This window comes from Nycticebus coucang, chromosome 14 (genome assembly GCF_027406575.1).
Source record: "Nycticebus coucang isolate mNycCou1 chromosome 14, mNycCou1.pri, whole genome shotgun sequence".
NCBI classification, from domain to species: Eukaryota; Metazoa; Chordata; class Mammalia; order Primates; family Lorisidae; genus Nycticebus; species Nycticebus coucang.
Window position 1 is genome coordinate 7,772,224 of NC_069793.1, and position 26,369 is coordinate 7,798,592.

The 26,369-nt window shown below is 51.8% G+C and overlaps 2 protein-coding genes and 1 pseudogene across 2 annotated transcripts; 2 read left to right on the forward strand and 1 right to left on the reverse strand.

Moving 5' to 3' along the window:
- Positions 1-6,126: 6,126 nt before the first annotated feature.
- Positions 6,127-6,834, reverse strand: LOC128564838 (28S ribosomal protein S18c, mitochondrial-like; annotated as a pseudogene).
- A 1,632-nt stretch (positions 6,835-8,466) lies between these two features.
- Positions 8,467-10,295, forward strand: LOC128564839 (cytochrome c oxidase subunit 8A, mitochondrial-like). The gene is made up of 2 exons (XM_053560703.1): positions 8,467-8,656; positions 9,975-10,295. The coding sequence occupies exons 1-2, from the start codon at positions 8,543-8,545 to the stop codon at positions 10,068-10,070; spliced, it is 210 nt and encodes a 69-aa protein (XP_053416678.1). The 5' UTR covers positions 8,467-8,542; the 3' UTR covers positions 10,071-10,295.
- A 7,327-nt stretch (positions 10,296-17,622) lies between these two features.
- OTUB1 (OTU deubiquitinase, ubiquitin aldehyde binding 1) lies at positions 17,623-25,941 on the forward strand. The gene is made up of 7 exons (XM_053560700.1): positions 17,623-17,749; positions 19,660-19,721; positions 19,962-20,060; positions 24,693-24,811; positions 25,053-25,137; positions 25,251-25,445; positions 25,589-25,941. The coding sequence occupies exons 1-7, from the start codon at positions 17,692-17,694 to the stop codon at positions 25,784-25,786; spliced, it is 816 nt and encodes a 271-aa protein (XP_053416675.1). The 5' UTR covers positions 17,623-17,691; the 3' UTR covers positions 25,787-25,941.
- Positions 25,942-26,369: the final 428 nt, after the last annotated feature.

Here is a 26,369-nt window from a genome sequence, read left to right on the forward strand (position 1 = left end):
TTATGCAACTTATCCCCCAGGCAGGGCTCCTGCCAGTCCCCAGCCTAGGGGGAGTTGCCGCTCAGAAACACTTCCTGTGGACAGTGGAGGAGTTAGCCTTGCTGTGCTTTTGCTTGGTGATCCACACTTACTAGACGGTGGTGGGGGAGCTCCTGGTCTTCTTGGAGTGTTTCTGCTCTAGCAGAGCAATGATCCGAAGAAAGGGGTGGGTCACAGTGATGGCAAGTTGTGGCCTCTGCTCTGTGGGCGGGGGTATACCTAGGGGATGGTTTGTGCCAGCTGTCTTAACTTTGAGGCCCAAAGAAAGGTATATCAACCCTTGGGGAGGAAGAGAGCAATTTGCTGGCTAATCACACAGCAAATTTCTCTTTTTTTGTTGTTGTTGTTGCAGTTTGGCCAGGGCTGGGTTTGAACCCGCCACCCTCGGCATATGGGGCCGGCGCCCTACTCACTGAGCCACAGGCGCCGCCTCACAGCAAATTTCTCATGTGACAAATTCTATCCCTCAAGTTCTTTGTTCCTTCCAGGCTGTGTTTTGACTCTAGGCAGAAATTTCAGAATGGTCATCCCCTTGGTGAAGGATAAATGGCCATAGTCAGTAGGGTGCAAGGTGCTGCCTTCTTCACCGCTGGCTGTGTGCCCACCTCTGCCACCTTCCTGAGTGATGGGGCCCCTTGGAATCCTCTGTGGTGGTCCTCTGCAGTGATTCCAAGGGGCTGCCGTGACCCCTGCTTCCAGCACACAAGCCTCCTTGGTCAGGTTTTGCTTGCTGACGGGGCAGACCTCTGGTGAGCAGATAAGGCAAGAGGCACAGTTGCTGGTGAGTGAGTGGTCTTCTGTTTCTGTCATGGCCAGAGCTGCTTTGAGAAAGACTGGATTTCCCCAGCTGGAGGGACACAGGTCACCAGATTTTTTTCTGCTGCCAGGTTTTGAAGGTTAGTTCAAATTAGGGGGCAGGTTTTTCTAGTTTTTGCTAGAATACTCCTTCTCCAAGTATAATAGGCTGTTCTGTGCCCCTGAGGACAGGCTGAGGCAGAGGACCTGCTCTGGGATGGTATCTTCAGGGCCTGGGGACCTGGATTGTGAAGCTATGTCAGGGTAAGGGATGGCCAAGGCTTGGGATCTATTCTTCGTGCCCCATTCTGGAGGGAACAGCATGGGCCCAGGAATCAGAAAGAGTACTCAAGCTGGAACTTTTAAGCCTCACCCCTTGGCAAAGAGCCTCTGAGCAATCTGAGTAAGGTGGTCAGTGCCAGGAGGAGGGGCTGAGCTCCTTGCCGGCAGCACAGCAGTTGTCCAGGGAGTTAGAGGGGATCCCTGTCCAAGGTCTCTGTCTCACAGAGAGTCTATCACTCCAGGGAGCAAGCCTCCTCACTGGACCAATGAGCTGCCTTTCTCCTTAATCTTCTTGCTTATTTTATTTTATTTTATTTATTTATTTTTAGAGACAGAGTTGCACTTGGTCACCCTCCGTAGATTGCTGTGACGTCTCAGTTCACAGCAACCTCCAACTCCTGGGCTTAGGCGATTCTCTCTTGCTTCAGCCTCCCAAGCGGCTGGGACTATAGGTGCCCACCACAATGCCCGGCTATTTTTTTGTTGCAGTTTGGCCGGGGCTGGGTTTGAGCCTGCCACCCTCAGTATATGGGGCTGGTGCTCTACTCATTGAGCCACAGGCAGCGCCCATTCTTGCTTATTTTTTTTTAAGAGTTATTTATTTACTTTTTGTTGTTGTTGCAGTTTGGCCCAGGCCAGGCTCGAACCCACCACCCTCGGTATATGGGGCCGACACTCTTACTCACCGAGCCACAGGTGCTGCCCCATTCTTGCTTATTTTAATGCCATAAAAAATGCCCAATGTGGAATCTTGAAAAATGCAGCAGTAAAAGACAATAAATTCCCTATTTTCCCACCACTATCTAGAGAACACCATCCTGGAGAATATTTAGGATTAAAAAAAAAATAGCACCATTGTATAGGATATATGTGACCTTCCAGACATCTATCAGCATACCCATTTCTCCATTTTTTTTCTTTGTTTTAGTAAAACTAGATCATATTGCACATTATGCTTTCCCTTCTTTTCCTTGGCAATTTTTTCTTTTTCAGACAGGGTCTTATTCTTGTCACCCAGGGTGCAGTGTGGTGGTGCCATTATAGCCCACTGTAGTCTCAGACTCCTGGGCTCAAGTGATTCTCCTGCCTTTATTTCCCTGGTAGTTGGGACTGTAGGCTCACATTACCATGCCTGGCTCTTCTTTACTTAAAAAAACACACACATGCACACAAAACATTTTAAATTGGAGTGTAACAGACATACAGAAAAGTGTACAGACCGGGCACAGTGGCTCATGCCTGTAATCATAGCATTCTTTTTTTTTCTTTTGTAGAGACAGAGTCTCACTGTACCGCCCTCAGGTAGAGTGCCGTGGCGTCACATGGCTCACAGCAACCTCTAACTCTTGGGCTTACGCGATTCTCTTGCCTCAGCCTCCAGAGCAGCTGGGACTACAGGCGCGCGCCACAACGCCCGGCTATTTTTCTGTTGCAGTTTGGCCGGGGCTGGGTTTGAACCCGCCACCCTCGGTATATGGGGCCGGCGCCCTGCTCACTGAGCCACAGGCGCCGCCCAATCATAGCATTCTTAGAGATGGAGAGGAGCTCAGAAGTTAGAGACCAGCCTGAATATGAGTGAGAATCTCTACTAAAAAATTGAAAAATTAGCTGGGCATCATGGTGGACACCTGTAGTTCCAGCTATTCAGGAGGCTTAAATTCAGGTCTCTGGGGTTGCTGTGAGCTAGGTTGATGCCACAGCACTCTAGCCTGGGCAATAGAGTGGGACTCTGTCTCAAAACAAAACAAACAAAAAGTTCACAAGTCAGGAAAGTTCTACTTTTGATGGACTCATCGCAGTGAACACAGGATGACCAGTACCCAGATACCAATCAAGCCTCTCGCTCCAGTCCCTCCCTCTTCTCCCAGGTCCCTCCCTGCCTGCCTCCCACCACTTAGCTTAGATTTGCAGCTTCTGTGCTGCATGTAACTAAGACCGCACAGCCTGTGCTTTTTTTTTTTTTTTTGAGACAGTTTCACTATGTTGTCACTCTCGGTAGAGTGCTGTAGTGTCACAGCTCACAGCAACCTCAAACTCTTGGGCTTAAGCGACTCTCCTGTCTCAGCCTCCCGAGCAGCTGGGACCACAGGTGCCTGTCACAATGCCTGGCTACTTTTTGGTTGCAGTTGTCACCGTTGTTCAGCAGGCCTGGGCTGAGCTTGAACCCGCCACCTTTGGTGTATGTGGCCGGTGCCCTACTTACTGGGCACTGAGCCATAGCCTTTATCTGTCTGGCCTCTTCTTCTCAATGTTGTGTGGGGACTCCATCTATGCAGTAGCTGAAATCTGTTCATTTTTACCATGCCACTGTATCGAGGTACCACATGATTTCACCACTATTTTTTTTTTTTTTTTTTTTTTGAGACCAGAGTCTCACTCTATTGCCCTGGGTAGAGTGCACTGGCATCATAGCTCACAGCAGCCTCAAACTCTTAGGTTTAAGGAATCCTCTTGGCCTCAGTCTCCCGAGTAGCTGGGACTACAGGTGCCTGCCACAACGCCTGGCTATTTTTTCTATATATTTTCTTCTTAGTAGAGATGGGGTCACTCTTGCTCAGATTGGTTTTGAACTCCTGAGCTCAAGCAATCCACCACCTCCGCCTCCCAGAGTTCTAGGTTTACAGGGCACCGTTTTCTTAAGACAGGACTGTTCTGCTTTTTGGGGAGGGTGGGCAGCTGGGGAGTTGGGGAAATAGCAGAGGTGTTGGTATTAGGGTTAGGTTGTAAACCCTCCCTGGCACTAGTGGACTCAGCTGTGTGACTTAACTAGCTTCTCTCTCTTCTGTTGGGAGTTCTAAGAGATGGGGTAGGAAACCGTTCCAGGGGTCAGAGGAAAACCCTGGAACAGAGCACAAACATTTGCTCCTTTCCTGAAAGTTTGGTTTCCCAAGTAACCTGGGTAACAACAGAAGGGCCCACCTCTTCCTCAAGTATTTCCACACATCTTGCCTGTGTGGGGCTCAGGACATATCACCCCAAAATAGGACTATAGGAGACCAGGACCTGCCACCTCAAAATGTATATCTTTGGCATATTTTTAGCTGATTATTCTAAACTTCAGGCATTGGTAGCTCTGAAAAGGTGTCCTTTTGCAGTTTATAAAATATCTGTATCTGGAAGAAGGCTGTTCCAGGCTTGGCGCCTGTAGCACAGTGGTTACGGCTCTGGCCACATACACCCAGGCTGGTGGGTTCCAACCCAGCCCTGGCCAGCTAAACAACAACTAGAACAAAAAAATATCTGGGCATTGTGGTGGGTGCCTGTAGTCCCAGCTACTTGGGAGGCTGAGGCAAGAGAATCGCTTCAGCCTAAGAGTTTGAGGTTGCTGTGAGCTGTGACACCATGACACTCTACCAAGGGTAACACCTTGAGACTCTGTCTCAAAAAAAGAAAAGGCTGCTCCAGACCACTTTTATTACCTGAGACTTTTTATCTGTACAAGGCAACCCTTATTCACCATGTATTTCCTCCCCTTACTCTCTCATAACCCTCTAGAATCCACAAACCCCTCTTCCTTTCTGTATCTCAGGATGCTATATGACTCTTCTTTGAATCCCATGCTTTGTGGGACTCCTCACCCTCTGCCACAGCCTTTGATGCTGTTGACCTCAATGTCAAAACTGGAACTTCTAGAAATCCTTTCTCTGCAGCAGCTTGTGTGGTAGTGAAAAACATGGGTTTTGGAGTAGACAGTCCTGCCCTGGAATCCTGCCAGGGAGCCTTCTAGCTGGGTGATATTGAGCAGGTCACCTAGCTCTCCAGCCCGGTTTCCTCATTTGTAAAAACATCAAAATGATAACAGCATCTCTTTCATGATGTTGTGGAAGGTGGAATGAGATTATTCAGTTAAGGCCTGACTTAGTGGCTGGCCCCACACCCCCTTTCCTGGTTTGATTTCTACCTTATTTTTTTTTTTCTGAGACAGTCTCACTATGTTGCCCTCAGTAGAGTGCTGTGGTGTCACAGCTCACAGCAACCTCAAACTTTTGGGCTTAAGTGATTCTCTTGCCTCAGGCTCCCAACAGCCTGCCACAATGCCCTGTTATTTTTTTGTCGTAGTTGTCATCGTTGTTTGGCAGGCCCAGGCTGGGTTGGAACCTGCCAGCGCCGGTGTATGTGGCTGGGCCCTGCCCTAGCTGCTGAGCTATAAGTGCCAAGCTGGGGTCTCACTCTTGTTCAGAGTGGTTTCCAACCTGTGAGCTCAGGCAATCCACCTGCCTCGGCCTTGTAGAGTGCTAGGATTACAGGCATGAGCCAACTGGGCCCGGCCTGCTTTCTACCTGTTGAATACTGTTCATCCTCCTGCAGTTTATAAATATTCTGAGTGTATGATGTAAGACAGTGGTAAACCAGCACAGGCTCTGCCCTCAGGTGGCCCCCAGTCTCAGGATTACAGGTGTTGGCAAAGAGGAGGCATTTCCTAGCACATCAAAGTTTGTTTGTTTGTTTGTTTTTTGTAGAGACAGAGTCTCACTTTACCACCCTTGCTAGTGCTGTGGCGTCAAAGCTCACAACAATCTCCAACTCCTGGGCCTAGGTGATTCTCTTGCCTCAACTTCCCGAGTAGCTGGTTTTTGTTTTTGTTTTTTTTAAAACTGTAAAATAATTTTTTTTTTTTTTTTTTTTGGTTTTTGGCAGGGGCTAGGTTTGAACCTGCCACCTCCGGCATATGGGACTGGTGCCCTACTCCTTGAGCCACTGGCGCCGCCCAAAATAAATTTTTTTTTGAGACAGAACCTCAAGCTCTTGCCCTGAGTAGAGTGCTGTAGCATCACAGCTCATAGCAACCTCCAACTCCTGGGCTTAAGCAATTCTCTTGCCTCAGCCTCCCAAGTAGCTGGGACTACAGGTGCCCACCACAACGCCAGCTATTTTTTGGTTGCATTTGTCGTTTGGCAGGCCCCGGCTGGATTCAAACCCGCCAGCTCTGGTGTGTGCAGCTGGCACCTTAGCTGCTTGAGCTACAGGCACTGAGCCTGTAAAGTAAGTTTATCCGTGATAACATGTCACTTATTCCCAATACTTGATGTTGCAAACTTTAGGGTCTTTGAGATACGCAGAATCCTTATATGTAACTGGCAAAAACCCCGTTATTTGAGCTCTTTTAATCGCTTTTGTGATTTCTTTCTGTTTACTCCCACAAAGGCCTATCATGTGCCTTCCATAAATGCATCCAGTAAGTGGAGAAATAAACTGGGACAAAAGCTCTACATTCTTATGATCTACACGTTTTCCACACAAGATACATTTCTTTCTGTTTTTTTTTTTTTTTTTTTTGAGACAGAGTCTCACTCCATCACTCTTGGTAGAGTGCCGTGGCGTCACACAGCTCACAGCAACCTCCAACTCCTGAGCTTAAGCGATTCTCTTGCCTCAGCCTCCCGAGCAGCTGGGACTACAGGCACCTGCCACAATGAACGCCTGGTTGTTTTTTTGTTGCAATTTGGCCAGGGTTAGGTTTGAACCTGCCACCCTTGGTATATGGGGCCAGCGCCCTACCCACTGAGCCACAGGTGCTATCCACACAAGATACATTTCTTAAGAGGCTCCTTATAAGGATTTTCCATCGCAATAGGCATGTCCTCATTGCTGGTTACCTGTTTATACTGTGAACAACCTCTGCTCCACAGCACTGAGTGCCAGGATGTGTGAAACAGAAGGCGTTACCAAGCTTGTCAATGTTTCCCTCCCTAGAACACTGCAAACCATAGCTGCCATGATTCCCCTTTCCTCCTCCCACATTAAAGTTTTATTTTTCACCATGGCACTTATGATAGCTTCTCATTAAGTGCTTGTTTATCGTCTCTTCCCTCAGCAATGTCAGTTCTGCAAGAGAGACCTTCTCTGCCTTGTTTGTATTGGTGTCTAGAAGAGTTGACACACAGTATGGACTGATACCTTGAATAAAGTAAGACGTATCATTAAGTGGAGGCTAGGAAGCATGAGGTGACATGGTGAAAATGGAATTTTCAAACCCAGCCCTGGCCAAAAACTTCAAAAAGCAGGATTTGAGAAAGTGTCTGCTAAGAACCTAAATGCAAAGAGGCAGGCTTGTGGGGACCAGACAGCAAGGAGGGTGTGGGGTACTGAGAGGTGTATGACGTTCAAGGGAAGTGGACTTTGTTTAGAAAGCAATGGGGTTGGGCGGTGCCTGTGGCTCACTGAGTAGGATGCCGGCCACCTATAAAGAGGGTGGCAGGTTCAAACCTGGACCCAGCCAAACTGCAACAAAAAAATAGCTGGGCGTGGTGGCGGGTGCCTGTAATCCCAGCTACTAGGGAGGCCAAGGCAAGAGAATCACCTACAGGGGTCCTCAAACTATGGCCTGCGGGCCACATGCGGTGGTGTGATTGTATTTATTCCCGTTTTGTTTTTTTAGTTCTAAATAAGATATGTGCAGTGTGCACAGGAATTTGTTCATAGTTTTTTTTTTTATTTTTTTGTGTTTTTTGGCCGGGGCTGGGTTTGAACCCGCCACCTCCGGCATATGGGACCGGCACCCTACTCCTTGAGCCACAGGCGCCGCCCTCCATAGTTTTTTTTTAAACTATAGTCCGGCCCTCCAACGGTCTTAGGGACAGCGAACTGGCCTCCCGTTTAAAAAGTTTGAGGACCTTTGGAAGCCCAAGAGCTGGAGGTTGCTGTGAGCTGTGTGATGCGACCGCACTCTACAGAGGGCGACAGAATGAGATTATCTCTAAAAAAAAAAATAATAATAATAAAGCAATGGGGTTAACCATGCAGTAGTTTCAGAAGAAGAAAGAAAACAATGAAGAACCACTACTACAAGTGTATGACTTGGTCAGATTTACATTTAAAACGGAAGGGGGGAGGGAAAGACAGAGACGAAGGAAGGAGGCAAGTTGGCTACCACGGCTTGGAGACTGGGGGAATTTGGGGGCAGAAATAGAGGCCTGGCGGAGAGCTGGGGCTATCTCAATAGAGAGATTTAGGGCGGCACCTGTGGCTCAAAGGAGTAGGGCGCCGGCCACATATGCCGTAGGTGAGGAGGTGGTAGGTTCAAACCCAGCCCCGGCCAAAAACTTCAAAAAAAAAAAAAAAACAAAAAACCTCAATTGCGAGATTTAGGAGTATGAATGAGGGAGGAGTCAAGAAAGCAGTTTTGCCTTGTCTTTTACACGACTGGGTGCGCTTAGATGTCACTTACGATAGTAGGAGGCGGGACAAAGGTAGGCCCTCCCATGCTCCGCCCGTCTCGGAAGGACGGCCTCGACTGGCTGCTTTGAGCAACGCGCCAAAAGCGGCGGTGGGTGCGGGGAAGGCGGGTGCTTGCGTCACCGCGGAGGGACTTCCGGGCCGCCTTCGCTTGGCCTCGCAGGCTCCGGAACTTCCGGCCGGTGCAGCCATTTTGACTTCCTGACCTTGGGCTGGGGGTGGCTGCTGTTCGTGGTCTCTCGGTGCAGTTATGTCCGTCCTGACGCCTCTGCTGCTGCGGGGCCTGACCGGCTCTGCCCGGCGGCTCCCGATGCCCTGCGCCCGGGTCCATTCGAAGCCGCCGCGGGAGCAGCTTGGGACCATGGTGAGGAGCGGGCCGGGGAGAGCACAGCGGGTGCCGCGGGCCAGACCCCGCGGTGCCGGGCGGGGTTCGGGCGGGCCTTGCAGGGCGCGCAGACCTCGGCGGCCCTGAGAATGCCCCGCACCTCGCGGCCTGCAGCTTAGCGGGAAGCAGCAGTGCTGATTTGGGCGCGAACGAGGGGACAGTGGCCGACTCACAGCGTTGGGTGTTCACCGTTAGGTCTTTCCCCAAATCCCCAGAATTTCGGGTCAGACCTTGTCGGTTCCGGTTTTGTCGCTTACTCGATGTGGAGCCTTGAGCAGCCTTCCTTGGCCCTCTCTGAGCCCATTTATTCAGAGGTTCGTTGAGGGATGCCTGACGACTGTCAGCGGCGATAATGGTTGTTACCACTATTTATATCAGTTATTAGGGAGGGGGACAAGAGGGACCCTAGCAAGTCTCTGGAATTCCTGGCAATGGGGGGGCGTTTAGCTATTTAAGACAGCCTTTACCTGTTGGGAGCTTTTATACATCTGCCTCAGTGGCAGCATCCTGCCGGTGAATGCCCATCTTCAGAATGTGGGTTAGTGGGCCTTGAGGTAGGAGCAAAGCCGGGCGAGCCCTGCAACCGAGGAAATAACAATGATAATAACTGGGACTAGAAGGCGTTAGCCGAATGCCTGCTGTGTGTGAGGCACTGAGCTAAGACTGCAGTCTTCCCAATGACCCTAAGAAGAAAGGACAATTATCTGTCGAGGAGGTCGAGGGTACTGAAACCTAGGAGCATTGTTGACTTGCAAAAATCACACCTTCCTGACAAGGAATTTGAACTAAAGCTGTTCTGTGATCTTAACTACTCTCTGGAAGATGGTAGTGGCTGTAAGAGTCTATTCCTAGTCTGAAAGGTTGACTAGCAGTCCTGGAAAGGAGGTGGGAAGTAAAGGAAGGAAAGGTGTATTCCTGAACCATGCTAAGTTCCTGGGTCTCAATAGAGTAGCTTTACAGCTTTAAAACAAGTTTAAATTCTCGTTCCTACCCTTGACTTAATCATCAAGGGGACTTCTCCCTGGATCCTAACCAGACTGTCCCTTCTTCCCTTCACACTTCCCTTCAGTGTGTCTTCATGATTGACTCTTTATGTTAAGGGTAAAGGGCTTTGGCTCTGCTACATTCCCTGCCCAAGGCTTAGTTTCCTTTAAAAATGGAGATCTTGGGCTTCTCACCTGCCTCTGAGTCTTGGCTCCCAGAGGGGGGTTTTCAGCCGCCTGGGAACTGTTAGGACTTCAGAGAACCTCTGGGAATCCTTACTCTGGGAGTTCCTTCTTTCTTGTGCTCTGTGTAGGATATCGCCATTGGGCTCACCTCCTGCTTCGTGTGTTTCCTCCTGCCATCGGGCTGGGTCCTGTCACACCTGGAGAACTACAAGAAGCGGGAGTGAAGGGAACTGTCCTCTCCTTCGCTGTGACTGACCAGCCCCGCCAGCCTATCCTGACCATGTCTCCTGCATTCCTGGCCGGCTTCCCCTGGATCATGTTGTTCAATTCCAGTTAACCTTTTCTGCAATCATGACCTCTTGATATCTCCATGTGACATCCTGGGACCACATATCTTGGCCCTGCTCATTGGGCTCCCCCTTGTAACAATAAAGTCTATTTAAACCTTACTTAGACACTTCTGGTGCCTTCACTCCTGCCTGGCTCCTGTCTTCACACTGAGTTGGTGCGGCTGGGGTGTGGACAAGAATGCCTGGCTGGCTGCCCTGTGCTGGGGGCTATGAGTGCTTTCCTGTGTTTAAATGGTGTTCGGCTTTTTTTTTTTTTGTCGCCCTCAGTAGAGCGCTGTGGCATCATAGCTCACAGCAACCTCAGATTCTTGAGCTTAAGCGATTCTCTTGCCTCAGACTCCCAAGTAACTGGAACTATAGGCGCCCTCCACAATGCCCAGCTATTTTTTGGTTGTAGTTGTCATTGTTTGGGGCCTGGGCTGGATTCAAACCTGCCAGCTCTGGTATTATGTGGCTGGTGCCCTAGCCACTGAGCTACAGGCGACAAGCTGGCGTCTGGCTTCTTGGGCAAGCAAATCCTGTTGTCATTGGTTAGCCTTTCTTGCCCATCCCCCACCCCAGCTCCCTTATTTGTGCCAAGCTCTGTGTCTGTGTGTTTGTCCTGTTGGGGCCAGCTGTCCCTGTTGCTCCTGCTCCTTCCTGGGCTCTGGCCATTTCTTAGATGCAGGTGCCCTTCCTAGTTGTGGGTGGGACGTTTTGCAGAGTCTTGACTTTTTTTTTTTTTTTTTAAGAGATAGGGTCTCTGCCACTCCGTCACCCAGGCTGTCATGATCATTGCTTGTTGTCTCAAATTCTTGGGCTCAGGTGATGTGCCTCAGTCTCCTGAGTAGCTAAGACTACAGGCCTGTACCACTATGCCCAGTTAACTTTATTTTTTGTAGAGACAAAGTCTAGCTATGTTGCCTACACTGGTCTTGACTTCAGAAGATCCTCTTACCTCAGGCCTCTAAAGTGCTGGGATTACAGACATTGGCCACCACACCAAGACTATATTGCTTTATTTATTTATTTGAGACAGAGTCTCACCCTGTGTCTTGAGCAGAGTGCAGTGGTGTCATCATAGCTCACTGCAACCTCAGACTCAGGCTGGGAACATCTTGCTGCCTTACCCTCCTGAGTTGCTGGGATTACAGGCACTCAACCATGGCACCCGGCTAGGGTATTTTTTTTGTTGTTGATTTGAGGTCTCTCTCTTGCCTCAGCCTCCTACAGTGCTGGAATTACAGGCATGAGCCACTGCGTCCAGCTATCTCCTCTCCTCTCCAGCTGTCTCCACTTCCTCTCCCTCTATCTTTATATAGAATTTCATTTTTTTCCCCCCAGTAGAGTGCTGTGGCCTCAACTTCAACAGCAACCTCAGACTCCTGGGCTCAAGCCATTCTCTTGCCTCAGCCTCCTAACTAGCTGGGATTACAGGCACTTGCCACAATGCCTTACTATTTTTAGAGGTGGAGTCTCGCTCTATCTCAGGGTGATCTTCAACTCCTGAGCTCAGGTGATCTGCCCTCCTAGGTCTCCAAGAGTACTGGGATTATAGGTGAGAGCCACTGCACCTGGCCCCTTTTCATTTATTTAAGAGATAGAGTCTCACTTGTCACCTTCGGTAGACTGTCCGTGGCATCATAGCTCACAGCAACCTCAAACTCTTGGGCTCAAGTGATCCTCTTGCCTCAGCCTCCTAAGTAGCTGGGACTACAGGCCCCCAGCACAATTCCCAGCTGTTAATAGAGATGGGGTCTCACTTTCGCTTAGGCTGGTCTTGAACCCATGAGCTCAAGCAAACCACATGCCTCAGCCTCCCACAGTGCTAGGATTATAGGTGTGAGCCACTGTGCCCTGCCCTATCTTGCTTTTTTTTAGTCCTCACTATGTTGCCCTTGGTAGAGTGCCATGGTGTCACAGCTCATAGCAACCTCTAACTCTTGGGCTTAAGTGATCTCTTTCCTCAGCCTCCCAAATAGCTGGGACTATAGGTGCCTGCCCTAACGCCTGGCTATTTTTTGTTGCAATTGTTTAGCTGCCCTGGTCTGGGTTCGAACCTGCCACCCTTGGTGTATGTGGCTGGCACCGAAACCACTATGCTACAGGCGCTGAGCCCCCTATTGTATTTTTTATTTTTATTTATTTATTTATTTAGAGACGGAGTCTCACTATGTCACCCACAGTAGAGTGCTGTGGCATCACAGCTCACAGCAACCTCAAGGTCTTGTGCTTAAGCAATTCTCTTGCCTCAGCCTCCCATTAGCTGGGACTACAGGTGCCTGCTACAATGCCCGGCTAGTTTTTGGTGGCAGTTGTCACTGTTGCTTGGCAGGCCTGGGCTGGATTCGAATCCGCCAGCTCCAGTGTGTATGGCTGGCGCCCTCTCCGCTGAGTTACAGACGCTGAGCCTATCTTGCTTTTTTAAATGTCAACTCCAGGGGCCCTTTCCTTGCTGTGCTCTCTCTGTACATGCTTACAGACTGACAGGTCTTCTTTCCTCTGCTTCCCCATCCCCTCCTCTTCTTGAGGATTCTGTCAGTCTTCCTGCTGGGGCTCTTCCTCAGGGATTCTGGTGGGGTCTGAGAGGCAGGAAGTGCCCCAGCAGGGAAGGTGCTTGTGAAGCAGGCATACTGAGCTGGGATCCTGATTACTGGTGACTGGAAGAACACTCAGCCCTGCAGGCCCCATCCCTGGAGGAAGACAGTGGCTTTACCATTCCTCTGCATCCTCTTTCCTGGGGTGACTTAGTTGATTTCTAAACAGACACAGGTTCAGTGTCCCCGGTGGAGGTAAGGCTGTCAGGATGTCTGGGGCTAGAAAAGTGAGCCAAGTTGTGAAGTGAGAGCTGAAAGGGTTGGTTGGCATTAGGCCCTGGGTATTGGAAGCCATATCTTCACAGTATTCATTTTCTGCAGGATCTTTTTTCCTGATTTCTGTTTTGTTTTTTTTTTTAGAGACAGAGTCTCATCTTGTCACCCTCGGTAGAGTGCCGTGCCATCACAACTCACAGCAATGTCCAGCTCTTAGGCTTAGGCGATTCTCTTGCCTCAGCCTCCCAAGTAGCTGGAACTACAGGCGCCTGCCACAACACCCGGCTATTTTTTTTGTTGCAGTTTGGCTGGGGCCGGGTTTGAACCCACCACCCTCGGTATATGGGGCCTGCACCCTACTTACTGAGCCACAGGTGCCACCCCCTGATTTTTGTTGACAGAAGCTGAAAGTGGACCCTGCTTTCCTGCCTTTGTCTTGTCTTTCCTGGCCTTTTCACGTGGTGTCCAGTGATGCTAGGGACTCGGTGTCTAGATATCGGAGGAAGTTCAGCTCTTGCCATGGCTGCTTCCCTGAGGAGCAAGTTGGAAGTAGTTTTCTGTCTCCTGGATGGCTTATTTCCTTCCTCACAAACTGACCTTTGTGTGTGAACGTGGGTGGAGGCCTGGGAGAAGCTGCCTCAGCCTGTTGCCCAGACTGGGACCTAGAATGCTGTGAGGTGTGTATAGGGGGGCAGGATCGGCTGGGGAAAGGGAGAGGGCCATTTGGGGCCTGAAGTGCTGGCCCGAGCAAGCTGAGCTAGGGGAATCACCTGCCACCTACTGAACTAAGAAGCACCCTGTTTGAATGTAGGGTCTTCTTGGCCATCTCCTCCCTGGCCCTCCCTTGTTCCATGCCTCACTCTGGGAGGCCTTCCTGTTCACATTAGGACTGAGAGTGGTGGCTGAGTGCCCAGTGCCCTCCCTGTAGGCTTGTGTCCTGGGCCATTCTGATCAAGCCTCCATTTCCTGGGCAGAGGGCCCCACGCTGTTTGGCTCAAAGCTTCTTTCCTTGGGCTGAGGACACAGATGAGACATTGGCCTTATAGCCATGGGGGTGCCTCACAGGGAGGATAAAACACCAGACAAGGAAAGTTGTCTTGTTTTTATGGGAGTCCCACTGCCCTGCCAAACATTTTAATTGGGTGTCTCCCATTTTTGAGCCCCTGGAGCTCAAAGGGCTAGGTAACGGTCCCCTGCCCCAGGTAGGGGCCACTGTTCCGTCCTGTGAGAAGCCAGTACTTACAGGCAAGTCTTTCAGGGCTCTGGTTTGAGAGAGTCCTTAGCAAGTTCAACAGCTCCTCCAGCCCCTTTTCTCCCATAGCCTGCCAGGTCCTGCAGCATACTGGGAGGAGTTTAGGGGGTGGGCAGGAGAGTTTAGAGTTCCAGTGACCTGTTGTTTGAACCCCAAACTCCTTGGTTCTCGGTGTGGTACTAGGCCTGAAATCTGATAACCTTTCATTGTCCTTCCCTCATCCTCAACCAATTCAGGGGCCCTGGAGCAAAATCCCCTTAGAGAAAGCAGGGCTCTTTGGACTCCAGACAGCATTTCCTATACCCACAAGTGGTGGGGCTGCAGTCATGGCAGATGCTTCAATGTCAGAACTGGGGGCTGGGGGCTGGGAGGCTTGGGCTTGAGGCCTGACTCACAGCCATTTACTGCTTCCTTGGGGAAGTTATCTAGTCTCTCTGAACCTCAGGCAGAATAATGGCCCCCCAAAGATGTCCATCTACTCTCTGGAATGTGCGACTATGATATCTTACAAGGTAAAGGGGACTTTGCAGATATAATTAAGGGCCTTGAAATGGAAAACTATCCTGGATTATCTGAGTGGGTCCAGTGTAATCACACAAGTCCCGACCTCAGAAAGACTCGGACTGCCATTGCTGGCTCTGAGCCTGGGGGATGTGGGCCATGAGCCAAAGAATGCAGTGGCATCTAGGAATGAGGACAGTACTCAGTTGTCAGCCAGCAAGAACATGGGACCTCGCTCCCACACCTGCAAGGGACTGAATTCTGTCAACCTAGCTGAGGAGGAAGCCGATTCTCTCTTAAGACTTTTCAGAAAGGAATGCAGCCTGCAATGCCTTGATTTTAGTCGGGTGAAACCCAGCCTGGCCTCCTTCGCTGGCAGATGGCAGATGAGGTTGGGTGGGCCTGGAAGCCATGTGGTCCCTTACGGACTCTGGCCTGTTATGTAAACTCTTCCTCAGTGGCCGCGGTTGCACAGTCTCTGGGTCCCAATGTGTGTGGGGGTCTCCTCTTCCTTCACTGGCTGGAATCCCATGGACATGCTCCAGTCTGGCAGGAGCATGTGAAGTGGCATTTGTGCCGTGTCAGTACTATGGCTGCTAGTGTGACAGTACTATGCTGGACTGTCGCATTTGTGACTGTCCAACAAGCAGCAGCCTGAACCCAAGCACCTGTGCTGTTTCCTTATAGCCCTCAGCAGACAGGGCCAGCAGGGGACAATTTCCAGAGCTGCAAATTAGGAGACAGACACAATAATGTCTGGGGCTGTGGTGCCAGGGACTCCTAGCAAATCTGCAGGTGGGTTTTAGATGCTTCAGGATGGAGCATCAGAATCCTAAAATGGTAAAAGTAACAGGATGGATGGAATGGGGATAAGAGAATAGTTTTTTGTTTTCTTGAAACAGAGTCTCAAACTGTCACCTGGGTAAGTACTGTGGTGTCATAGCTCACAGCAACCTACAACTCTTGGGCTCAACCTACCTCTTGGGCAGTAGGTAGCAGAGAGCACCCTCATTTACAGGCTTCTGGTGCATTGAGGGCACAGGTCTGTTCTTCAAGCTCCAGAACCTTGGATGGGAGGGAAGCATTGACATTGTGTTGGCAGTCTGGTTGCACTCCAGCAATGAGCACAATGGGGACTCCTTTTCATCCTCCAAAGCAGCTGTTCCTTGTCCTGACCATTAGTCCCAACCCCGGCCCCCTGAAATGACTCCTTAGTCTAGGTGGGGAGGCAGGGGTAGGGTTGTCGCATAGCTATTTTCAAAAATTTAAAAAGCCAAATAGAAATCCAGGCTTTGTCATCAACCATCTTTCTCTTCACCAGTTGTCTTCTGTTGATTGCACATCTGATTTGCAGTTACAACTTTCATTGTTAAAATTGGGGAAAGGAGTGAACAATTTGATAGACGTAGGGTCCATATAGGGTGGGGACCTTTTGTTTTCTTGAGTTCAGAAACAACCCCAAAGGTCCAATGACCCAATAATATAGTAATCTGTAATGTTGCTGGGATGTAGGTGTGGCATTTGTAGCCTTACTCAGAGAAGCCAAGGTGGGCTGTGTGTAGGAAGCCCAGGCACTAAGAACACCTGCTCCAGGTCTAGTACTAACTAATGAAAATGCTCAGTCATTTTCCACTCCTGTCCTTTCACAACTCAGGGAATCTGATTGGGACTGAAGCACAGGCTGCTTGAGTGCAATGGGACCACTTTCACAAAAAGGCCCTGAGTGAGAAGTTGAAAACCACAGCCCCTAAATTGTGGCATTTTGGATTCCCAGAAAAAAAAAAAAAGAAAGAAAAGAAAACTACAGCCCCTAAAACTGTGACTTCTCTTAGATGGCACCATCTTCATTCATGACCTTACCATTTTTTTAAACTTTATCTCCCAGCTCCAAAAGTGCTGTGATTATGGCATGAACATCACGCCCAGCTTCTCTGTATCCTTCTACTCAGTTTCCCTATTGGTAATATCTTGCAAACCTATAGCAAAGCACACACCAGAGTATCGATACTGACACAGTCAAGATGTGGAACATTTTCATTTTCACAAGGATCCTTCCCTTTCCTTTTGACGGGCACATCCACTTCCCTTCTGCTCCCTCCGCCCCTTCGCCCCCCCCATCCCGCACTCCACCCCGACTTTTGGCAACAACTAATGTTTTTCTTTCCTATTAAGTCCTTGCATTTATTTATTTATTTATGAAGGACAGAGACTTTGTCTCCCAGGCTAAAGTGCCTGTGGCATCAGCCTAGCTGGCAGCAACCTGAAACTCCTGGGCTCAAGCTATTATCCTCTTGCCTTGGGCTCCCAGAGTACTAGGACTACAGGTGGGAGCCATCGCACCCAGCCAAGTCCTTGCTCTTATAAAGAATCTGCTTTGTCACAGCCAGAAAGACTCGGAGTCCAAAGTGAGGTCCCCAGGCTTTGGCCTTGACCCCGAGGGACGCGTTTTCTGCTGGAAACCGGCCGAGAGCGCCAGGCTCAGTGGGGAGGGGCGCGGCGAGGGGTCTGCGGGGGCATCATCACGACGTTGGCGTCACGTCCCGCCCAGCAGCTTCAGTGGCATTTAATGCGTGCTGGAACCAGCCACAGAAATGTTGCCTTTGGTGATTTAATTTCGTCTTCCTGCTTATCTCACATTTGAAACGTAATCAGAGTTTCAAACTTCGGTGACGTGAAAACGGAATGGGCTCCAAGAACCTTTTAAATCACTACCAGGACTTTGGGAGACTGGGAAGATGGACCCAATCCAGAGTGCGGGGAGTAGGGTGCGGGCAGGGGCAACCTGCCTTCGACAGGGCCGCGGGCCAGCAGCCGCCACAATCCTGAGAGCCCATCAGCAGACAACGCCGGCGGGGATCCAGTTGCTAGGGTGTTGCCGAGGAGGGGCTCACTTCCGGGAGGAGGGCGCCTGGTAACCCGGAAGCGATCGGCAGTGCGGCGCTGTTTAAAGATGGCGGCGGAGGAACCTCAGCAGCAGAAGCAGGAGCCGCTAGGCAGCGACTCCGAAGGTACGGATGGAGGGCGGGATGCCCGGCCTGGGCTAGCAGGGCCGGTGCCGAGCCGGCTGTTCGCAAGGAGGTCGGAGAAGCAGGGCCGCGGGTCGGCTGAGGCGAAACGCGTGGATGGCCCCTTCCCCCACCTCCGCTGCCTCCCCTCCCCCTCACAATGGAAAGAGCCGCCGCCGCGACCCCCGGCGGGGCAGGAGGGAAGGCGAGGCGGGCGAGGGCCCACAGCCCTTCCTTGTCGTGCGCGCCTGGGGCGGGGCCTTGGCCGCCCCGCCCTCCGCCCAGCTCCTGAGCAGCCGGCTGCCAGGGCCCGGGCCCGGGCCCCGGAGCCCTCCCGGCCCAGTCCTTGCAGTCAGGCTGAGGCCTAGACCGGGACCAAGTCTCAAAGCCGCCTGCCTAGTCCAAAGTTGGCCGCGCCTGCAAGGCGTCGAGTTACCCCAGGTTGCAGAGCACAAAGGACTGGGCGGGCAGCCTGGGATGTAGCAGGCAGCGCTGGCCTGTGAGGGGCTGTCGGTGTCTGCTCCTTGGGGCTGTGGCCTTTTCATATAGAGCCTCCTCTTCTGGCCTTGCAGCCCCTTTCCACCTGCTGAACCATTGTTATCTTAGTTCTCCAAGCAGATGGGTTTTTCAAAAATGATCTCACTGTATTTCCCACCTCTGAATTAGGCCTTGGGGACAGAGTAGGTCACCTGGGTAGGAGGGACAGCCCTTTTCTGAGTAGTGTAGGGGATGGGTCAACACCCAGCTGAGAATTCAGGATGGCCAGGCTCAAAGGGTTGTTGCCCTTAAAAGTCATTTAGCACACACACCCCATTCTCACTTGCAGATTTGAAGGAATGAGAACTGGGAAGCCCAGGCCTCCAGAGAGGACTTGCTCAGAATCATGTATGAAAGAGCCAGGGCTAGAATTTAGGTCCCTTGGCTCCTCACCAATGGCTGCTCATAGTGTGGTCCACACAGTGGACCTACCTGGCTCACTGATGATTCTAGAGTACTTAATGGTATGCCTCTAAGGAAAGTGGTGTATTAGCCCCTTTAACAGCTGAGGCGGGGTCTCTGCACTGAGGTTGCAGAGGCTAGGTATTGTGTGAAGAGCTCAGAGTGGAATTAAGACAAACCTGGGGGCGGCACCTGTGGCTCAGTTGGTAAGGCGCCGGCCCCATATACCGAGGGTGGCAGGTTCAAACCCAGCCCTGGCTGAACTGCAACCAAAAAATAGCCAGCGTTGTGGCGGGCGCCTGTAGTCCCAGCTGCTCGGGAGGCTGAGGCAAGAGAATCGCTTAAGCCCAGGAGTTGGAGGTTGCTGTGAGCTGTGTGATGCCACGGCACTCTACCGAGGGTCATAAAGTGAGACTCTGTCTCTACAAAAAAAAAAAAAAAAGACAAACCTGGATTTGACCACAGGTCTTTAGTAGTTGTAACCTTGAACAGATTACTTCACCTGTCTGCCCTTGTGTTGTTATTTGTAAAATGGGCACCCTGAACAATACCCAGGACAGAGGAGGATGAAGGGGGTGATAAGTAAAGTGCAGGCTCACAGGAAGCCTCCCTCTAGCCAGGACTCTGCCTCTTCATCTTACTTTCCTCAAGAGACTTACCAGGCCCCAGAGTATTCCCAGGCTGCTGGGAAGTGACTTTAGAAACCAGGGAGGAAGGGAGTGTCAGAGCTGGAAGAATGAGTGCATTTGAGGGTGATGTCTCTACCCCTCATTTAAGGATCAGGAATCAAAAGCCCAGAATTTGAAGGGATTTTTTCAAGCTAACACAGTTGGAGGGGAGCAGGATGTAAAAAAAAGTGCTTCCAAATTTCATGCTTGCCCTCCTGCTCCTGGGCTGCTCTTGTCCCTGGCCCAGCTGTCTGCAGTGGAGATGGCTGAAACCCACTGTAATCCTTGGCTTGTTCCTTTTTTCAGGTGTTAACTGTCTGGCCTATGATGAAGCCATCATGGCTCAGCAGGACCGAATTCAGCAAGAGGTGAGGGGCTGAAGAGGGCAGGGGAGGCAATTGAAGATTTGTAGCCTGGGTCTGAGGCTTATTCTGTCTCTCTGCTTTGGAAGGCCACTTCTCAGGCTATGCTAGGTACTGGAGGCAGTATGGAGGTCACTGTGCCACTGAGACACCAGCCCAGCATCCCCTCTTATTGGTGCTTTGGTGGTTAGGCATGGGTTACTCCATCTTCCCTGCCAGAGCATGATGAGTTCCTGCCTCCTGCAGATTGCTGTGCAAAACCCACTGGTGTCAGAGCGGCTGGAGCTCTCGGTCCTATACAAGGAGTATGCTGAGGATGACAACATCTACCAACAGAAGATCAAGGTAGGACCCTGGCTGGAGAGGCCAGAAAGAACCCTAAGGGTAGAGGCAGGAGGGTGCCTGTATCAGACCTGCTTCTTGCTGGGCCTGTCCTCTGAGAGGGTAGGGTGTTGGGGGCCACCTCGTTGCTGGCTGAAGTGTGCAGGGTCTGGACTCAAAAAAAAAAAAAAAAAACCTCAACTCAAATCTAGACTGTGCCACTCATCAGCTTTATCCTTGGCAAGTCCTTCCATGTCTCTGAACCATCAGTGTCTTTACTTGTGAAACTTGGGTAATGAAAGGATCTGCCCACAAGGCAGTTGTAAGACAGAGAGGTGATGCTTGTATGGGGCCAAGTCTAGGCTGGGCAGGAGTTGATGACTTCTGTGGTCACATGAGCTGACCAGGTGCTGCTGGGTTAGGCACGACAGTTGAGGCAAGGATGTGTCCCACAACCTGCTTCCTGCCTCCTCTTTGTGGAGAGGCAGGCGGCAGTGGGGAAAGGGAGCCGTAGACCTCTGCTCAGGGCTCTGCCGCATCACACAGATCGAGGAAAGTACACCAGTCGCTTTCTAACATTGTGAGCTGTGTACTTAGAAATGTGAAAGTTGGTACAGATAAACAGTATCTAATGCATAGAGTGGGGGTTTTATAAATGTTGCTTTTCCCACATTCCCCCCCCCTGCAGAGAATAGAAATGCTTAGAGTAACCCAGGCAATTGAAGCTGGCAGGTGGTGAACAAGGAAGATACCACAGTATCAGCCAGACAGTGGTAGGGAGTAAAAGCCCGTGGGGCAAGTGGGAGTGTCCATACCTGTCACTCCATCATAGCCAGATCTGTTTTTCCAAGTGGAGCCAGAAGTAACAATATCCTGACTTCTAACAGTTGGCAGCTAATGCAAATTTAAGATGTGTGGGCCAAATATACCTGCAGGCCATGTCTAGCTGTGTGTGACCTATGAACTACTCAGACCCCTTGCTTGGGGTGTTTGTGATTTCTCAAGAGGCCCGTGGAGAGATGAAATTACTGGTTTTGGAGCCAGACAGACCTGGGCACAAGTTTTGGCTTCACTTTCAGTTGTGTGATCTTGGGCAACACCCTGAACTAATTGGAGCCACCTTTGTTTTCTCATGTCTGGATAGAGATGTCTTCTATTTTACAGGGCCAGTGTGAGGGCTAAAGGAAATGATGCAGGCAGGTGCTGGATTCCTGCTCTCCCCATGTGGTGGGTTGGGTAAAATCAACAGAGTGGGGCCTCAGCTTCCTCCCAGTGAGTCATTGAGCGCATATAAAAGTCCAAAGCATGCTGTCTGTGCAGGAATCTGCCCCTGTATGTTGTGCCCAAGCCCACCTTTTCTCCCTGGGCAGAGACAGGACTGTGACAGCCCAGGTAGACCTGGTCGCAGACTTTACTTTTCTGAAAAATGGGCTTCTGTCAGGTTTAATTGGAGAACAGGCAGCGGCCCTCTGTACTGTGCCTGGCATGAGTGCTCAGAGCAGTTACAGCAGCCATCCTAGTAGCAGCAGAGCTTTGGGCTCAGTATTATCCTGCACTTTTGGCTCCACGTTTACAGAGTGCATACTGTGGTCTAGGTGTTGTTTGGGGCGTGGAGGGTGGGGCGATGACTGGCCCTTTTGAGGCTTACAGTTCAGGGTGGACAGACACAGGCAAAGAGGGCACCAGGATGTGTGGTATGTCAGCAGGCGGTAGGTGTGAAGGGGAGAAACAAAAAGAGGAGAGCAGGAACAGGAGGGTTTGGCAGGGCACACCAAGAAGGTGGCCTGAGTTACAGACTGGAAGAGAAGGGAGTGGGTCTTAGGGTGTCTTGAACAGTGCCGGCCGAGGTGCTGGGGGACAGAGGTCTGTGTCCCCTAGGCTGAGGGTCGGGGGGGGTATCATAGCAAGAGGGACATCTAGCAAGTGACTCTGGTGACTCTTGCCGCTGGGGTAAGAAGAGGGTGAGGTGGAGGTAGGGAGACCTGCCATGAGGCATTTGTGGTAAAAATCCCCCGAGGGCGTAAGTGACCAGGACCAGTGGCTGAGGTACAGGGTGGGCACACGCGTTGGGTGCTGGGTGTGTGGAAGGTGGTGAGGGAGAAGTTGGCAGCAGTTGGAAGATTCTGGGCATGAAGAGCAAAAAGGCTGGTGCTGCGGTTGACTGAGGTGGGGAAGGAAGCTGGGGGAGGATCGGTGGGTGGCAGGTCAGCAGCACCAGGCTGAGGTGCCTGTGGGACAGCTCAGAGGTGTGGGGGAGGTGGGATGTGAGGATGAAATCAGAATCCAGGGCTGGGGTTTCCATCTGGGGCTGTTTAAATCCTCAAGAGCAAATATAGGCTTGGTGCCCATAGCTCAGTGAGTAGGGTGCTGGCCACCAACACCAAGGCTGGCAGGTTCAAGCCTGGCCTCGGCCAGCTAAAACAATGACAACTGCAACCAAAAAATAGCCGGGCATTGTGGCACGCGCCTCTAGTCCCAGTTACTTGGGAGGCTGAGGCAAGAAATTGCTTAAGCCCAAGAGCTGGAGGCTGCTGTGAGCTGTGACGTTATGGAACTCTACTGAGGGCAGAGTACCACAAAGTGAGACTCTGTCTCCAAAAAAAAAAAAAAAAAGAGCAAATATAGTTTAAAAGTACAGCAGCTGTCCCAGGCCAGAGCAGGATGTGCAGCCCTGTGCATGAGTGTGTGTCATGACTGTCCTTTGGCAGGTGACACACAGGGTCGTGAGAAAGGGCCATCACTGTATGGTTTGGCGGCAGCTTTGGAGGTAGGGGGAAGACAAGGAGAAGGTGGGGGCCAGCAGCCCAGTGGAAGAAGTATCCAGCTGAGGACTGGTAGTGAGGGCTGAGGAGGGTGTTTGTGTCCTTGGCTAGAGTCAGAGCCTCCCATGGGAGAGAAGTGGAGACAACTGGGAGGAGTTTTGCTGTAAATGAGCAGAGAAGTGCAGGGGTGCTGAGGTAGCTGGAAAGAAATATGAAGTCAAGGACTTTTTTCATTTTAAAGCAAGAACCAGCTGTGTGTATGTGTGTGTGTGTGCGTGCGTGGATGGATCCAAAGCAGGAGAGAGAGAGAGTGGATGAGCCAGGAAGGAGGGCCCGAGCAGAGGGTGTGTACTGTCTTTGAGCCCAAGGGAGGGCACAGGCTAGGCTGGTACAGAGTGGAGGGACTGCTTAAGTTTTGGCGGGCAGATCCTTTGAGGAATGGCAGAGAAGTCTGAGGGTTAATGTGCCATCCGACTTGTGGGGACTGAGGAAGTCTCAGTGAAAAAGGATACAAGGTCTCTGGCTGAGAGGGGAGAGGGTGAGTGCCCAGTCCAGGAAGAGTAAGTGTGGGAGGTGCAGTAGACAAAGACATTCCATTTTGTGTTGGGGGAAACCAGGAAAGGTTGCATGGAGCTGGCACCCGTGAGTGGGCAGGGTGGGCTGCAGGAGAGGAGGGAGGCTGATCAACCCCGGGAGAGCTGCAGGTGAAGGCCTGGAAGGCAAGACTTCTTGCCAGAGTGGGGCTGAGCTGGGCTGGGCAGTGGGGTCCCAGTTGCCTGGCTGAGGTGTGGAGCCTGGCCCTGTACCTTGCCCTGATTTGCTTGTCTGGAAATTCTCTTGGGTTGAAAGACTGAAAAAGCAGGCCAGGCGAGGTGGCTTCCAGCACTCTGGAAGGCCAAGGCAGGTAGATTGCCTGAGCTCATGAGTTCGAGACCAGCCTGAGTCAGAGTGAGAACCCGTCTCTAAAAATAGCCAGGCATGGCTTAGTACCTGTAACTCAGTGGCTAGGGCGCCAGCCACATACACTGGGGCTGGTGGGTTGGAACCCGGCCTGGGCCTGCCAAACAACAGTGACAACTACAACAACAACAAAAATAGCCGGGCGTTGTGGCGGGCGCCTGTAGTCCCAGCTACTTGGGAGGCTGAGGCAAGAGGATTGCTTGGGCCTAAGAGTTTGAGGTTGCTGTGAGCTATGATGCTATGGCACTTTACCTAGGTGAACAAAGTGAGATTCTGTCTAAAAAAGGGGGGAAGAGGTGGCTCCTGTGGCTCAGTGAATAGGGCGCTGGCCCCATATACCCAGGGTGGCGGGTTCAAACCCGGCCCCAGCCAAACAACAAAAAAGACTGGAAAAGCTGCCTTGGTCAAGGGCAGATTCACTCACCTGTGTTTTTGTTTGTTTGTTTGTTTGAGACAGAGTCTTATTATGTCGCCCTGGGTAGAGTGCTGTGGTGCAACCTCAAACTCTTGGACTTAAGCGATTCTCTTGCCTCAGCCTCCCAGGTAGTTGGGAGTTCAGGCACCTGCCAGAAGGCTGTGCTATGTTGTTGTTGTTGTTGTTGTGCTATGTTGTTGTTGTTGTTGTTGTTGTCGTCGTTGTTTAGCAGGCCCGGGCCGGGTTCGAACCTACTAGCCCCAGTGCACGTGGCTGGTACCCTAACCACTGAGCACGGGCGCTGAGCCTCACCTGTTTTATAAACAAGCAGCCCTCGAGGCCCAGCAGCATTGAGGGACTCTCATCAGCACATTCAGCAGCCTGGAGTCAGGGGCCACGGGTGGCAGGAGCTTGGAGCTTGGTTGCTGCCTGCTGTGGGTGCCCTTCGTGGGGGGTACTTGGCCAGCCCTGGTTGTGGCCTGGTCTTGATGGGTCGGAGTGGCTGCTGCCTCTATGCAGGACCTACACAAAAAGTACTCGTACATCCGGAAGACCAGGCCTGATGGGAACTGCTTCTATCGAGCTTTTGGATTCTCCCACTTGGAGGCGCTGCTGGATGACAGCAAGGAATTACAGCGGTGAGGAGGGCAGGCTCATGGGCACTGCAGAAGGCGGGTGAGGGCTCCTCCTCTCCCTGGGTGGAGAGGAGGTGCAGTTCCACCTTAGGTCAGGCGACAGGCTGGGCTTCTGTCTGAGCTGAAGATGGGTGCTGGCCTTGTCTTGAGGTGGGCAATGGTGGCTGGGCCATTGCCCCTGGGCTGGCCTCGGGTTCCCTTGCTCTGCTGGCCTATGAGTCCTCCCCTACCCTCCCGTCGACAGGTTCAAGGCTGTGTCTGCCAAGAGCAAAGAGGACCTGGTGTCCCAGGGCTTCACTGAGTTCACAATTGAGGATTTCCACAATACGGTGAGCCCTAACATCCCCATTGGGCTCAGCCAGGTGGAGGGTAGTTCACTTGGCTGTGGCGGGGTTGACCCATCTCCTCCCTCCTCTTGCCCTTTGTCCCTCTGTGGGCACAGTTCATGGACCTGATCGAGCAAGTGGAGAAGCAGACCTCAGTAGCCGACCTGCTGGCCTCCTTCAACGACCAGAGCACCTCAGACTACCTTGTGGTCTACTTGCGGCTGCTCACATCGGGCTATCTGCAGCGGGAGAGCAAATTCTTTGAGCACTTCATCGAGGGTGGGCGGACTGTCAAGGAGTTCTGCCAGCAGGTGCCACCTCTCCTCATACCCCTGCCTTGGGCTCCTCCCTTTTTCCTCTTGGGGTGGTGAGCACTGGGGCTGGGGCTGCAACTGGGCTCAGTGGTGACTGGGAGGGGCACTGAGGCTGGGCCTGACCTGCACCTGTGCCACAGGAGGTGGAGCCCATGTGCAAGGAGAGCGACCACATCCACATCATCGCACTGGCCCAGGCCCTCAGTGTGTCCATCCAGGTGGAGTACATGGACCGCGGCGAGGGTGGCACCACCAACCCACACATCTTCCCTGAGGGCTCTGAGCCCAAGGTCTACCTTCTCTACCGGCCTGGACACTACGACATCCTCTACAAATAGGGCTGGCCCAGCCTGCCGCTGCCCTGCCTGCCCTCCCCTCTGCCAGGCGCTAGACATGTACAGAGGTTTTTTGTGGTTGTAAATGGTTATATTTCACCTCCCTTCTTCCTGTCACACGACCTTCCGTGTTTTATTAAAGGGGATGCTGGTGGTGAGCCGCGTGTGTGCGTGTCCCTGCTCTGCTGCTGCTTGCCTGCCCGCCTGGCTGCTCTGTGTCTGGCTGTCCCCGTTCCCCCAGGTGGGTCCCCCAGCTTTCCACCTGTCTATCCCCAAGCTTCCCTACAAGGAGCAGTTTTGAGGGGGCCAGGCCACTTGGCCTGGTTCCTTGGAGTTATACTTTCTTTCCCTCTTTAGCTGGCCTAGGGGATTCCATGGGATCATGAAAGTTCTTTGGGGACTTGCCCAGGATCCCAGGGCTACTCAGCCCTTCCAGCTGCTCCCTCATAGGCCCTGCCTCCTGTGTTGTCCAGGTCAGGGTCTCATATGCCAGCCAGCTTCCTGCCCTCTCCTCTCAGGGGTCTGCATGGAGTCCATGTGATGCTAGGGCCTGGCTCAGGGCAGGTAGAGGAGCTGGGGCACCAAC